The 16,121-nt window shown below is 37.9% G+C and overlaps 1 protein-coding gene across 5 annotated transcripts in view; it reads right to left on the bottom strand.

Annotated features, from left to right (window-relative positions):
• Positions 1 to 7,284: 7,284 nt before the first annotated feature.
• LOC139753191 (solute carrier family 45 member 3-like) overlaps positions 7,285 to 16,121 on the bottom strand; it is a 34,519-nt gene continuing 25,682 nt past the window's right edge. For all 5 annotated transcript variants that reach the window (XM_071669392.1, XM_071669393.1, XM_071669391.1 and 2 more), the window contains exons 2-7: positions 15,405 to 15,707; positions 14,545 to 14,731; positions 13,247 to 13,934; positions 12,817 to 13,063; positions 8,392 to 8,615; positions 7,285 to 7,940 (exon numbers count right to left, since the gene is read on the bottom strand). In XM_071669392.1, coding sequence (XP_071525493.1) covers positions 7,683 to 7,940; positions 8,392 to 8,615; positions 12,817 to 13,063; positions 13,247 to 13,934; positions 14,545 to 14,731; positions 15,405 to 15,639 — 1,839 coding nt within the window. In that variant the 5' untranslated portion in view covers positions 15,640 to 15,707 and the 3' untranslated portion in view covers positions 7,285 to 7,682. The remainder of the gene's footprint in view (positions 7,941 to 8,391; positions 8,616 to 12,816; positions 13,064 to 13,246; positions 13,935 to 14,544; positions 14,732 to 15,404; positions 15,708 to 16,121) is intronic.

The raw sequence follows: 16,121 nt of genomic DNA, 5'->3' as shown, positions 1-16,121 counted from the left end.
TCAGGCCCCGATCACACAAAATCTTTTTCACTCCATCTTTCCACCTCCAATTTGGTCTCCCTCTTCTCCTTGTTCCCTCCACCTCCGACACATATATCCTCTTGGTCAATCTTTCCTCACTCATCCTCTCCATGTGCCCAAACCACTTCAAAACACCCTCTTCTGCTCTCTCAACCATGCTCTTTTTATTTCCACACATCTCTCTTACCCTTACGTTACTCACTCAATCAAACCACCTCACACCACACATTGTCCTCAAACATCTCATTTCCAGCACATCCATCCTCCTGCGCACGACTCTATCCATAGCCCACGCCTCGCAACCATACAACATTGTTGGAACCACTATTCCTTCAAACATACCCATTTTTGCTTTCTGAGATAATGTTCTCGACTTCCACACATTCTTCAAGGCTCCCAGGATTTTCGCCCCCTCCCCCACCCTATGATCCACTTCCGCTTCCATGGTTCCATCCGCTGCCAGATCCACTCCCAGATATCTAAAACACTTTACTTCCTCCAGTTTTTCTCCATTCAAACTCACCTCCCAATTGACTTGACCCTCAACCCTACTGTACCTAATAACCTTGCTCTTATTCACATTTACTCTTAACTTTCTTCTTCCACACACTTTTCCAAACTCAGTCACCAGCTTCTGCAGTTTCTCACATGAATCAGCCACCAGCGCTGTATCATCAGCGAACAACAACTGACTCACTTCCCAAGCTCTCTCATCCCCAACAGACTTCATACTTGCCCCTCTTTCCAAAACTCTTGCATTTACCTCCCTAACAACCCCATCCATAAACAAATTAAACAACCATGGAGACATCACACACCCCTGCCGCAAACCTACATTCACTGAGAACCAATCACTTTCCTCTCTTCCTACACGTACACATGCCTTACATCCTCGATAAAAACTTTTCACTGCTTCTAACAACTTTCCTCCCACACCATATCAAACATATCAAATCTACTTGTCAAAAATGTTCAAAGATGCATGGATTTTTCAAATGGCTTCAACTCAAAGTCTTTGAGAAATCATAGACAGAATTATATACGAAAAAAAGGAGAATAGTGATTTAATTTTTGCATGGGGGACCATTTTCAAATAATACCTCAGGTATTGTTTTTCTAATTATGCTCTGGAAACCCTAAACAAAACAGTATGTATGCATAAAAAACATAAACAAGAAGCACTGTTACCATCTCTCCGCAAGGAAATAATAAGGGTTATTCTCATCAAAAGTCCATTTCACTGGTCACTCCCCCTGGAAAATCATGCTGCAGTACTACAGTGTATGTGAGGCAAAAGTTCTTTCCAAGATAATAAGCTCATATGAGCACAAAAGTGAAGCACCACTTGGTATCATTTAAAACTTCAAGAACACCCTCATCCTGTTCTCAGCATTAATGGTGTAATCTTATCACTTTCAGTATATGGCTTTGTATGATGGATTAATCTTTGAATGTTCAAAGCATGAAATGAAAACCAGGTGGAAGTCACTTTCACCCCAAAACATCCTGAATACATTCAATTACTAAGACTTACAGACTCATAATCCTATGCTATAATATTTTGTCTGTAATAACTTTTTAATCCTTTAAGTTCATCTGAACCATGGTACCTCCTTTACACTATACATTTCTGTAGTTAACCTTAATGACCAAAGTAAAAACATGTAAAAATGAAAAGTTTCAATATGGGAAGAGGCATGTTTAATACATGAAAACTAAAAGATAAATATAACAATCACTGAATGAAAGAGGTTTCAAAAATGAAACAAACCTGCAAATGAATATTCAAAAAACATAAAACGACTACATGCATGACCATTTCATATGTACATAAACTTCAATTAATCCAAGTATTTGCTTTTTATACAATGATGTAAAGGTGTTCATTTCATAAAGAATATAAAAAATCCTAGTTTGTGGAGATCACACAACTCAGTAATATATTGAAGTACATAAATCACAGTAAGATATCTATTAATGAATTCAGATTGTTTTCCTCCTTTATGCTCTAATACAACCTAAAGTTCAAAACAACAACAGTCCAAAATTTTGAAATTTCCATGGTGACTCAATTACAATTATGGCAAGACTTTACATTTTACAAAAGTCACTTCATATTATGTTTATATTGTGCAGATAATCTGGTCACATCTGTTACTTCTAGTCTACTGTATGGACACAAGGACATGGTAGCCAATGTCTTAATTAATGACTAGCACCTGCTAAAAGGGACTGAAATCTATTGATCTTATAATTTGATTGCTCAAGTCACATACATCATTATCTTGTAATGTTTTGTACATTTCCAAGAGAATACCTACACAACTCTACAGATCATTCCATCAAGTATACACAAACCAATAAACATTAATTACATCATTTTCTGATTAAGAAACCACAGGTTTGTAGCATGATACATTACTGAATTTGGAAGTGACTATAACTAAAAGACCTGATAAAAGCATCATTTGACAATGAAAATTACTTCTGAATCATTTGATCTTTAAGACATTTAGTATCGAAGGATAGATTATCCAAGACAAAATTAACTAACTAATGATGGATATAAAAAATCTATATAAAATATAGCCTATCAAAAATCCTTGAAACATCTTGCATGTTACCTTCAGCTATAGATCTCATTTTTCTGGTAAAAACGTATTTTGTTAAAAGATATTATAATGTCACAAAGCTTAACTTTATTTTCATTACACATCCTTCAGGTCATTATCAACACTGCTTAACTATTTTGGATACCAAAGGTATAAATTGACACTTACATAGGTTTCAATTTACAAATGTAATCTCCTTCCACAAGCTGAATTCTGTGCACATTTTAGATTTTCTTGGCTAACTACTGATGACACTTCAACATATGATACATCACTGAAGCTGCCAAGAGGCCCCCAGTAGCCCGTTAAATACTACGATGGATGGTGATGAGCCTTCTCTTGAGATTCATCATGCCTATGGTATCCACTTCCTTGCCCCTCCCACCCATAATGTCTATGTTACCTCTTCTTAGAACTGGCCAATCCACTAAATGAAGAATTCTTTCCAAAGTTATACATGGTTCTGTGCATCAGTTTGAAGGTATGAAGGAAAATCTACTGATGTGAAAGCCTCTCAGTAAGGTAGACAAAAGTCATTGCATCTCCAAGAATACCTAGGAACATACCAAAAATAAATCAAACAAAAAATATGAAAGTCAAGCCAGGAATACACAATGGCTGTTTAATATACTACGTAGAGAAATAAGAAGCAAGCATGAAACTACAGAAACATTTAAAATCAGTCCCACATGAACCCAAAACAGATGTAATGTAGGTGTTTGCACAGATGAGTAAACTTCAACAAGCAAGATGTGCACTGAGTGCCATCCACTAGCCTTGACATTTTAGCAAAACTTGTCATAGCCTATATATATCCCCGGAAACACAGGAGAAAGAATAATGCCCACATATTCCTTGCATGTCGTAGAAAGCAACTAAGAGGGGCGAGAGCAGATGGCTGGAAATCCTTCACCTCTGTATAACCTTCTAAGAGGAGGAATAAAGCAGGGAGCCAAGGGAGGAATTTTCCTTCTAAAGCTCAATCATCTGTTCTTGTCACTATCTCACTCATGCAGGAAATGGCACGTGTGAGATGGAGTAAGCTGAAGTGATATGGAATATATAGGGCAACATTCTGTCAAGGGGCTGAAACATCAGAGTAATGATGTAATTAATCTGTGTGATCCTTGGCAGTTAGATGTGGGTGATGGAATCTGGTTTTGGTGCACTGTATATGACTGTTAAAATGTAGTTGGGAACAAAAGGAGCTGTTATTTGTCTGTTACTGATGCTTACCTTTTTTCAAAGATTAAAGTATGAAAAAGAATTCAAAGGGTTTTCGTGGGATCTTTCATCATAATAACAACATGTATGAAAAAGACTATAAAGCTTTGGATCATGTTAAGTGAAAAAATCTAACTATAATTAATGAAAATATACAACTGGCAAAAAATAAATCTAATTCAACAATTAATGAAAAAATAAACTTTAAAGAATTTTTCACCTGCATACTAAATTCCTAGTAGAACTGTAACTATATAATATCTTCGAGAAAAAAGAAAATTCAAGCTTAATTCACATGATACACTTAATAAAGCATCTTATGTTTACATGCTTCTATCTGGGCAGCAGTTTGTATGAGTCTTGTCTTTGGCAAGTCCCTGGATAATCTGAGAGATGGGTGGCCTAAGCATAAGACTAAAATGCATTCCACATTAAATTTATGTATGCTTTGCCCTGTATTCACAGCTTGGTGTAGCATGCTAATCTTATCCATTGATTTAATTCTGACCATTACACTTTCATGCATAAAAGACCCCCACCCCAATCCCACCAAAGACAGTCATTTTGACTAAAAATCTACAAGTCATGAGAACAAAATGAGGTTTCATTCATAAGTAAGTATAGAAAAAACAGAAATAAAAATAAAGGTAATAATCACGACAGATCTGGGATACAAGAATTTCTGAAGGACGGTGTTGCACCCAAGAGTCTGTGGAACTTATACAGTGCCAAATTGCAAACACTAGCACAGAAAAGAATCCTCTGTGGGTGAAATGCCCGTCCTTTTTCTTATCATTTGCTTAGTCATTCATGAGGATCTTGTCAAACCTTTCAAGATAAAAAATTCAAAGTAATCTTCACAGTCCTATGTTGATTCTTTACCCATTTGGAGCTAATCCACTGCATCAGAGAACTATCGTTTTTATCGAAGCTTCCTTCAACCAAATTCTATATGGTATGTGCATTATCTATTGTTATACACACTCACTCTTATAATCGAAGGTGCTTTGTATAAAAAAAATTTCAGTAGTTAGCTTATACAGTACTCTTGATCATCTGTGCTTGGTTATTATTCAAACCTACTAATCTTGACATTCATCTCTATATGCACATAATGATATCTGATCTCATCAACTTGGAGTTAAACATAACTTGGATCATATTTCATATGCTGTATATCCATTTAAGATTGTCAGGAATTACAAAAAATTGGAAACAATTTCAGAAGTGGTAGAGGATGTGTGGATCAGGTGTTTGCTTTGAAGAATGTATGTGAGAAATACTTAGAAAAGCAAATGGATTTGTATGTAGCATTTATGGATCTGGAGAAGGCATATGATAGAGTTGATAGAGATGCTCTGTGGAAGGTATTAAGAATATATGGTGTGGGAGGCAAGTTGTTAGAAGCAGTGAAAAGTTTTTATCGAGGATGTAAGGCATGTGTACGTGTAGGAAGAGAGGAAAGTGATTGGTTCTCAGTGAATGTAGGTTTGCGGCAGGGGTGTGTGATGTCTCCATGGTTGTTTAATTTGTTTATGGATGGGGTTGTTAGGGAGGTGAATGCAAGAGTCCTGGAAAGAGGGGCAAGTATGAAGTCTGTTGGGGATGAGAGAGCCTGGGAAGTGAGTCAGTTGTTGTTCGCTGATGATACAGCGCTGGTGGCTGATTCATGTGAGAAACTGCAGAAGCTGGTGACTGAGTTTGGTAAAGTGTGTGGAAGAAGAAAGTTAAGAGTAAATGTGAATAAGAGCAAGGTTATTAGGTACAGTAGGGTTGAGGGTCAAGTCAATTGGGAGGTAAGTTTGAATGGAGAAAAACTGGAGGAAGTGAAGTGTTTTAGATATCTGGGAGTGGATCTGTCAGCGGATGGAACCATGGAAGCGGAAGTGGATCATAGGGTGGGGGAGGGGGCGAAAATTTTGGGAGCCTTGAAAAATGTGTGGAAGTCGAGAACATTATCTCGGAAAGCAAAAATGGGTATGTTTGAAGGAATAGTGGTTCCAACAATGTTGTATGGTTGCGAGGCGTGGGCTATGGATAGAGTTGTGCGCAGGAGGATGGATGTGCTGGAAATGAGATGTTTGAGGACAATGTGTGGTGTGAGGTGGTTTGATCGAGTAAGTAACGTAAGGGTAAGAGAGATGTGTGGAAATAAAAAGAGCGTGGTTGAGAGAGCAGAAGAGGGTGTTTTGAAATGGTTTGGGCACATGGAGAGAATGAGTGAGGAAAGATTGACCAAGAGGATATATGTGTCGGAGGTGGAGGGAACGAGGAGAAGAGGGAGACCAAATTGGAGGTGGAAAGATGGAGTGAAAAAGATTTTGTGTGATCGGGGCCTGAACATGCAGGAGGGTGTAAGGAGGGCAAGGAATAGAGTGAATTGGAGCGATGTGGTATACAGGGGTTGACGTGCTGTCAGTGGAGTGAATCAAGGCATGTGAGGCGTCTGGGGTGGACCATGGAAAGCTGTGTAGGTATGTATACACGTGTGTGGACATGTGTATGTACATGTGTATGGGGGGGGGGGGGGTTGGGCCATTTCTTTCGTCTGTTTCCTTGCGCTACCTCGCAGACGCGGGAGACAGCGACAAAGTATAAAAAAAAAAAAAAAAAAAAAAAAAAAATAATATCTTGTGCTAAATACAGAACAATGTTACTAATGTGTCAATATTCTGTGCTGACTTAGCAGATTTCAATTGGCTTGCACATTCTTTAAAAAACATTCTGCAGATTAGTGTGAATAATGTCTTCATTTTACGTACGGCAAAGTTCAATTCTAACGTTTCAACTGCTGTTGTTTACCAATTGAAATAAATGACAAATTTATAAGAGCAAAGTTCATTTTGCCTTTTTTTGATCCTTTTTGTCAAATGAATTAAGTGTAATATGTCAAAGAGTATGGAGAAAAGATACTTCTACAGACAGCTTTTGATACCTCTACAGGTGTTAAAAGAATAGCTATGCTAATTTTTGAAATCGTCTTTCTTTAGGATGAATGAATGTTGCTAGAAATATGATTAATAGCAAATTAATATGTGAAGGGAAAATTTTATGATAACATTTTACGAATGATGGAATAAATATTCAAGAATGAAACCAAAAATTAATGGGTGAACCTGTTCATCTTAAGCTATCTTGTCAAGAAACTTTACTGTGAAAATAGTATCATAATTATATGAAAAATGCGCATATAAAGATTTATCATATAACAAATATGAACAGTAGGTGGCACAAAACAAGAATGTATCAAAGAAGGCAAAAGAGCTAATGCATAAATCAATTTCAATCAGAACTACATAACACCACTAAATAAGCTATTCACAGTTATCTGTTTATGCTGGGCAATGACGAGGAACCTCATCCCCTTGTCTTTCTCATCTTAAATTTGCCCCATCAAGAAATTCATTAAATTCAAAAGTTCAATCTGTTTCAGAGGAGATATATCATTTATTTCGTTCACTTAGTTGTCTTTACAAATACAAAAATGATAAATGATCATCAACTGAAACCATGAAACTGAATGTAATAAATTTACTGCAAAACTGAAATCATATATTGCAAAATTCAAAATAATCTTCACGGCAATCTCATAAACCTGATACAAAAAATATTTCTTATAACAATGTGCTATTTCATGATAAAAAGTATCATTCACATTAATGTGATTCGAGCCACTTCCCTTTATTCAGGAATCAATTATCAAAAGAATATTAGCATTTCTGACTAAACAATTATAATAAGTATCTAAGAATAAAGTTCATGTTATTCAAGGCTCAAAACTATGTGACACACACATAAGTTCTTAAGGCCACAAAGATCAACACATTAAAAGGCTCCAGCCCTGAGTTGCTTCAAGTGACAATCGGTGAACACCACTCGAGTACCACAGTACACGGAGACTATTCCAGTTAATGTTGCCACAACCATGTATGGGACAGCAGAGCCAGTCAAGTCAACTATTGGTCCCATAAATATGGATAATACTATCTGGGACAAGAAGTAAGCAGTATCCAGCACAGCTACATCAGTGCTGAGTCCCTTTTCTTCACCCCAATGTGTGTTGCTGTCATCCCATAGGTATAACTGTGGAAAAGATCAAAGTGATGTTAGAAAGATTCTATACACACTGGTTTCCTTGGATGATATTAATTCATCATCATGCAGATCCTAAAAGAATTGATGAAGCAACAGGAAAACCAATGAAACTATTCAGGAAAAATTGTCTTGCACAACTTGCCTTTCCTACAACACTCTATTATACTGCCCTAATTCCAACTATGCCACACCAAACACTTATGGATTACAGAGGCATACAGACTTTTCCAAAATGAATGAAAACCATCAATGATGTGGTTCAACAAGGAGTATATGAACAATATCACAAGAGTATTCATGAAATAGCAATGAAAAAAAATACATTTGGAAGGATTCCCCATTGTTCACAAAAACACTTTACACAAAGCCTTGGTCCTCACTTTTACAAATGAATGCACTACGTATCACTTACAAGGTAACTCATAAGAAAATCACTTACATGTCTATCAGAGTTGTAGAGCGTGACTAACATGTTTGGTGTTGATGTAAGTGCAGCAAATCCTATTCCAGATAAAGCTGTTACTACATTTAGATATGTTATTGTTGGAGAGATGATTGTTGCAGCCATGGCAATCGTGAAGATAAATAAACCTCCAATGAAAACGGTGCGATGACCAACTAGGCGTACAATGTGTTGTTGAATACAAAACGCATATAAACATGCTGAAAAAAATATATATACCATTAATTTGAAACCAGTCACAAAAATGTTAGTAGTTACCAGTACAAAAATACAGAAACTTTCTACACACTTCAGCCAAACATCTTCACCAAGTTCTAGTCTTGAGATTATCTCAGTTTTCTAAATAATACTAAATATGAATACAAGTATTTTCAAGAGCAAAATGAAAGGAGAGGATTTAATTCTTTTGATCATTCTACTAACTGCAATGCCACAATGAAATCCATATGTTGTTTAGTGGCAAATGATCCAGTTTTCAAAATAACTTATCACCTATTCCTTAACTTCAACTATTTTCTGAAAGCCCTGAGAATAAAACAATCCATTGGCAATGTTTGATACTTGTTTTAAGGGTATTCAGGGAATGCTCTCAATGTTTTCTGTTTTATAAAGTTAAATGATGTTTTCAGATACACTCTATACTGTTCCCTACATTAGCAAGGTAGAGATGAAGATATAGCCTCATTTGCCCACATCCACTCCCAAAATGCACAGAAACCAGACCCACCTATCCACAACCAAACCCTGCGGACCTTTCCATGATTTCCCTAACCACTTCAGCCCATGGACAGCATGCTCTCCCCTGTATGCCGCATATACTCCAATTTCCCATCTCATCCTTGTTCCTTCTTTAACACTCTGATACATACCCTTTTTGTCAGTCTCTTTTCACTCATGCTCTCAATATGTCCAACCATTTTCAACACAACCTCTTCAGCTTCTCAGCCATATTCTTCTCACTATTGCACCTCTTTCTTACCTTATCATTCTTTACTTGATTAACCCTCTTCACACCACATACTGTCCTTATGCATCTAATTTCCAAAACAATTCACCATTTCAAATAATTTCATTTATGACCCACACCTCATACCCATATTGCTCAAATGGAGCTACTCTACCATCAAAAATACCCATCTTGTCACCTATGAACATTAACCTCTCTTTCCATGCTCTCCTTTATGCATCAAGAACCACTGCTCTCTCATCAAACCTTGGGTTCAATTCAGCAGCACAGCTGCCATGTCCACTTTCAGCAATCTAAAATACCTCACTTCCTTCAGTGAATCCATTCAAACTCACACTTGAACTAACCTTTCTTTCTTCCCTAATAATAATAATAATAATAATGAGAAGAGTGGGAGGTGGGTTGATTAGAAAGGGTAGTGAGTGGTGGGATGAAGAAGTAAGAGTATTAGTGAAAGAGAAGAGAGAGGCATTTGGACGATTTTTACAGGGAAAAAATGCAATTGAGTGGGAGATGTATAAAAGAAAGAGACAGGAGGTCAAGAGAAAGGTGCAAGAGGTGAAAAAAAGGGCAAATGAGAGTATCATTAAATTTTAGGGAGAATAAAAAGATGTTCTGGAAGGAGGTAAATAAAGTGCGTAAGACAAGGGAGCAAATGGGAACTTCAGTGAAGGGCACAAATGGGGAGGTGATAACAAGTAGTGGTGATGTGAGAAGGAGATGGAGTGAGTATTTTGAAGGTTTGCTGAATGTGTTTGATGATAGAGTGGCAGATATAGGGTGTTTTGGTCGAGGCGGTGTGCAAAGTGAGAGGGTTAGGGAAAATGATTTGGTAAACAGAGAAGAGGTAGTGAAAGCTTTGCGGAAGATGAAAGCCGGCAAGGCAGCAGGTTTGGATGGTATTGCAGTGGAATTTATTAAAAAAGGGGGTGACTGTATTGTTGACTGGTTGGTAAGGTTATTTAATGTATGTATGACTCATGGTGAGGTGCCTGAGGATTGGCGGAATGCGTGCATAGTGCCATTGTACAAAGGCAAAGGGGATAAGAGTGAGTGCTCAAATTACAGAGGTATAAGTTTGTTGAGTATTCCTGGTAAATTATATGGGAGGGTATTGATTGAGAGGGTGAAGGCATGTACAGAGCATCAGATTGGGGAAGAGCAGTGTGGTTTCAGAAGTGGTAGAGGATGTGTGGATCAGGTGTTTGCTTTGAAGAATGTATGTGAGAAATACTTAGAAAAGCAAATGGATTTGTATGTAGCATTTAAGGATCTGGAGAAGGCATATGATAGAGTTGATAGAGATGCTCTGTGGAAGGTATTAAGAATATATGGTGTGGGAGGAAAGTTGTTAGAAGCAGTGAAAAGTTTTTATCGAGGATGTAAGGCATGTGTACGTGTAGGAAGAGAGGAAAGTGATTGGTTCTCAGTGAATGTAGGTTTGCGGCAGGGGTGTGTGATGTCTCCATGGTTGTTTAATTTGTTTATGGATGGGGTTGTTAGGGAGGTAAATGCAAGAGTTTTGGAAAGAGGGGCAAGTATGAAGTCTGTTGGGGATGAGAGAGCTTGGGAAGTGAGTCAGTTGTTGTTCGCTGATGATACAGTGCTGGTGGCTGATTCATGTGAGAAACTGCAGAAGCTGGTGACTGAGTTTGGTAAAGTGTGTGGAAGAAGAAAGTTAAGAGTAAATGTGAATAAGAGCAAGGTTATTAGGTACAGTAGGGTTGAGGGTCAAGTCAATTGGGAGGTGAGTTTGAATGGAGAAAAACTGGAGGAAGTGAAGTGTTTTAGATATCTGGGAGTGGATCTGTCAGCGGATGGAACCATGGAAGCGGAAGTGGATCATAGGGTGGGGGAGGGGGCGAAAATTCTGGGGGCCTTGAAGAATGTGTGGAAGTCGAGAACATTATCTCGGAAAGCAAAAATGGGTATGTTTGAAGGAATAGTGGTTCCAACAATGTTGTATGGTTGCAAGGCGTGGGCTATGGATAGAGTTGTGTGCAGGAGGATGGATGTGCTGGAAATGAGATGTTTGAGGACAATGTGTGGTGTGAGGTGGTTTGATCGAGTAAGTAACGTAAGGGTAAGAGAGATGTGTGGAAATAAAAAGAGCGTGGTTGAGAGAGCAGAAGAGGGTGTTTTGAAATGGTTTGGGCACATGGAGAGAATGAGTGAGGAAAGATTGACCAAGAGGATATATGTGTCGGAGGTGGAGGGAACGAGAAGTGGGAGACCAAATTGGAGGTGGAAAGATGGAGTGAAAAAGATTTTGTGTGATCGGGGCCTGAACATGCAGGAGGGTGAAAGGAGGGCAAGGAATAGAGTGAATTGGAGCGATGTGGTATACCGGGGTTGACGTGCAGTCAGTGGATGGAATCAAGGCATGTGAAGCGTCTGGGGTAAACCATGGAAAGCTGTGTAGGTATGTATATTTGCGTGTGTGGACGTATGTATATACATGTGTATGGGGGGGGGGTTGGGCCATTTCTTTCGTCTGTTTCCTTGCGCTACCTCGCAAATGCGAGAGACGGCGACAAAGTATAAAAAAAAGAAAAAAAAATAATAATAATAATAATTTTTTTTTTTTGTCGGTCTCCCGCGTTTGCGAGGTAGCACAAGGAAACAGACGAAAGAAATGGCCCAACCCACCCCCATACACATGTATATACATACGTCCACACACGCAAATATACATACCTACACAGCTTTCCATGGTTTACCCCAGACGCTTCACATGCCCTGATTCAATCCACTGACAGCACGTCAACCCCGGTATACCACATCGATCCATACATACATTAAATAACTTTACCAACCAGTCAATAATACAGTCACTCCCTTTTTTAATAAATTACACTGCAATACCATCCAAACCTGCTGCCTTGCCGGCTTTCATCTTCCGCAAAGCTTTTACTACCTCTTCTCTGTTTACCAAATCATTTTCCCTAACCCTCTCACTTTGCACACCACCTCGACCAAAACACCCTATATCTGCCACTCTATCATCAAACACATTCAATAGTACATATATATGAAAAACTATGTTTCTGGGAGAGCTAAATTTTTATAATTTCAGGTAAAACCTTCAGCATTCCTCATAATAACATTGAGACTAAAATTGCTTTTTTTTAAAAACCTCTTCACTTCTAGATGAAGTCAACATTTCCACTGCACATCAATGCCTCCACCAACTGTGTTCTAGTGCAAGTGTACCACAAAAACACATGGATCAATTTCAATGGACTAAATCAAAGTCCTTGTGTACATAGTAAACTGCCCATTTTCCTCCATACATAACAAAACTGAACACTTCAAACTAATAAGTCTTTCAAAATAAAGCTTGAATGAAAATGTAATATTTTTTCTTAATACACTAGGTCTCAAATTCCAAGACCAAAAGAATTAAGCTAAAAGAATGAATGCTTACAACTTACCAGTGAGACTGTGGAGGAAAAGGCCCCATGAACCCATTCTGACTCCTTCATCATATAAAACAGCCAATTTTGTGTGCTCTGGGGCATCTGGTAGTCCTCCATACATATACTGTCCCACAAAGTCAGTGAAGAACATATTGTGGCACATGAAGCCCATCCATCCAAACAGCTCGGACAAGAAAAGGCGGCGAAGCACAGTTGGAGCACCAGTAACTCTTTTCCAGGTGTCCAGTGGTAATTTAATTATCTGGGAGGACATTATCATAATCAGTCAATTCAATAATTGAAACCTTATCATTAGCTGATATATAAGAAGCATTTATTTGTTTTACTGTCACATGGACATATGTTTATTACACAAATTCTATATAAACTTAAGTTATGTAGCACAAAATGTTACACTAACCTGATAGGGTACTGTTACACTAACCTGATAGGGTAAATAACTTAAAACCTTAATAATTTTCCACACTAAACGAAACAGACTATTTACTAGTCTTTGTAATGTTATCCTTGGCAAACGATTGATTTGATGGACGATTCTTTGAAATCTCCATCTAATTATCTCTGAAGATGGAAGAACAAGAGGTGCAGTTTCATCATTTTCACTGGATCCACTCTCATAACCACCATCTGATGGATTATCCTTGACAAATGTTGTACCATCACTAGTTAAATCAAGCATTGTCACTCCATCTTGAACACACACAGTCGAATCAGGTTTTCTTGTTATCAAAAACTCTTTTTCAGCAACATTCTTACTAAGACAAACTTCTTCTGAAGGCTGTTGCAACAGATCTCTAGTTCGACGATAGGGTTTTTCCTTGGCACAAACAAGTGTAAGAAACAGGCATGGTAAAAATAGGATGAAGATGACTGAGAATGCTGTTTGTTCCTGAGATCCAATTAGGAATCCAGCTGATGACCAGTCAATTGACACAATGAGGTATCCTAATATGCATCCAAGAGAGATGCCAGCTGAATAAACAGTGAAACCTCGAGTCTGCTCCCACTCTGGTGCTGTGGCCATCAAATCTGATAACAGGGACTCACATGGATTGAACAGCGCTTGGTAACTGTAATCCAGCAAGATTACTCCAATAGCCAAAATAGTCATGCTGAAAAAATTAGGTAATCACTATTTCGAAATAAAGTGCATTTAAAAGATATTTCCCAAGTAAAACGATTTCTTTATTTTCAATCTAACTTACATACCATGCATATTCCAAGCTGAATTTGTCTAAGAAAGTCATCACATATGCCATATAAAATGGTTGGTAATGGTTCTGAAGATCACATAAAGTCTATAACAATTTCCAATACATACAAGTTCTGGATTAAAAGAATAAAACCTTTCCTCTCTTAGATGGTATTTTTGTCCAATCTAGTCATATGCATTTAATATGTTCACTCGAGTCAGGTAGTGAGGCCATTATAAAATTCTACAATTTTAAGAGTCAAATGAATAACTTTTCTGTCTGCAATTCAAACTTAATCTATGGCTCTAGCATCTTACCTGTGACATCATTCTGGATAACGACTTACATCTATTCAACTTTCAAGCAATAATAAAGTCCACATTTATATTCACCATTCATGATTTTTCAGGCCAACCTAACCACAAACTTTAAGAGTAACAACACTGTCCTGACTGTAACCCTTAAACCATCTATCCTATAAGCCTTTTAAAAATAAGGATAAGAAACGCAAAATTAAGTTTCAACTTACTTAACCCTAAGAGAATTACTCCCTGTGATGAGAGTGGTAATGGTGGGTCCGTAGGGGATGAGAATGAGAGAAAAAAGGAGCACTGTAGAGAGGATCATGATAAAAGGCCGCCGCCGCCCAAACAATGAAGTACACTGGTCGCTCCACTCAGCCAATAGAGGAACAGTCATCAAGTCCAAAAACGGAGCTGGGTCAAATATCGTTACTAATTAGCATGAAAACTTACAGCTAAAAAATTATGCATATATAACACTCACAAAGACACTTGGAATAACAACCACTAACTTAAAATTCACATGCAAATACATCCGCATATATTCTAAATTCTATGCACACACAGACACACACAATATAAATAAAACTCTTCCGTAAAACAGACACACGAAGGCGTGAAGGGCAAAATATTATATAAGACCTTCAACTTTCAGAATTCCACTAAATCCTAAAAGCAAAGCACAGCGTGCAAAACTACAAACAAACTTGTTCCAATCATTCATTCTGAATAATCATAATAATCATTACCACTGTCTTTATAATCACCTCATTAATTGTTATCATTAGTAGCAGCAGCATCACAACCATAATCATTGCAATAATCATCAATTTGCAAAATGACAATAACCATTCTTTCTCCAATAACACAATATCAAACGAGGGAAAAGAAAACCCAAGCTCTAAATTGGAATACAGAAATCCTCTTTAACATTTCCTTCCACTTCAAAGATGATTACCTACGTTCTGAAATCAAGTGCATTATTTTTAATGAAGCCCAAAACAATTGCTGCCAAACAATGAAATATCGGCTAATCATGGTTATTGTAAGAAGAATACGAGTAAACATGTTAAAGAAAGTAACTCACCAATACCAAGAATGACTGTCATGATGGTTTCCGTGTAGCCTGCCTTAAGCAGTAATGGAGGGATGTATGTGAAGGCAGCACTGGACACAATCTCCACCCCACACACCAGTGCATTAATGGCCAGCAGCCGCGGTAGGCCTCGAACCCGTCCCCTGGCCTTCTTATGTGTAGGGCTTCCATTTCTGCTTTCAGAGGGGCTGAGCGGAGTGTCAATGATTGGACCAGAATGGTCCATGTAGGACTCTGGTGGCAGAAGCCACCGCCCGCCACTTGGGGCTCTCACTAGCTCAGCTGGTCATCATCCTGAAACAAAATACACCAATTACAATGACGTCACCCATACAAAAAAAATTGTCAAAATATCACCATGATCATAATTACGTCCCCACTACATAAATCAAAATCATAAGTGTGTGTGTGTGTATTATTTTTTCATGACTACAAATAAAAGTATGTGGAAATGAGTGACCTATACAGTGGAGGTCATCAATAATGAAGAACTGCAGTCCCGATCAATAGACATCCAACTAATAACAATGTTTCCCTTAAGACTAAACTCTCATCACAAGTAATCTAAGGCTACTGTGGAGAAACAAACAAAAAACTTTATACTTATGGATCCGTCGTGCTCACAAAGCTACATAACAATTCGCTGAGGTAATGTCCATAAATATTCGTCAAAAAAAAAAAAAATCACGTCACTTCAAGGATGTATGA

Source organism: Panulirus ornatus, chromosome 14 (genome assembly GCF_036320965.1).
Source record: "Panulirus ornatus isolate Po-2019 chromosome 14, ASM3632096v1, whole genome shotgun sequence".
Classification (NCBI taxonomy): Eukaryota; Metazoa; Arthropoda; class Malacostraca; order Decapoda; family Palinuridae; genus Panulirus; species Panulirus ornatus.
This window is presented reverse-complemented; position numbering and strand designations above follow the sequence as displayed.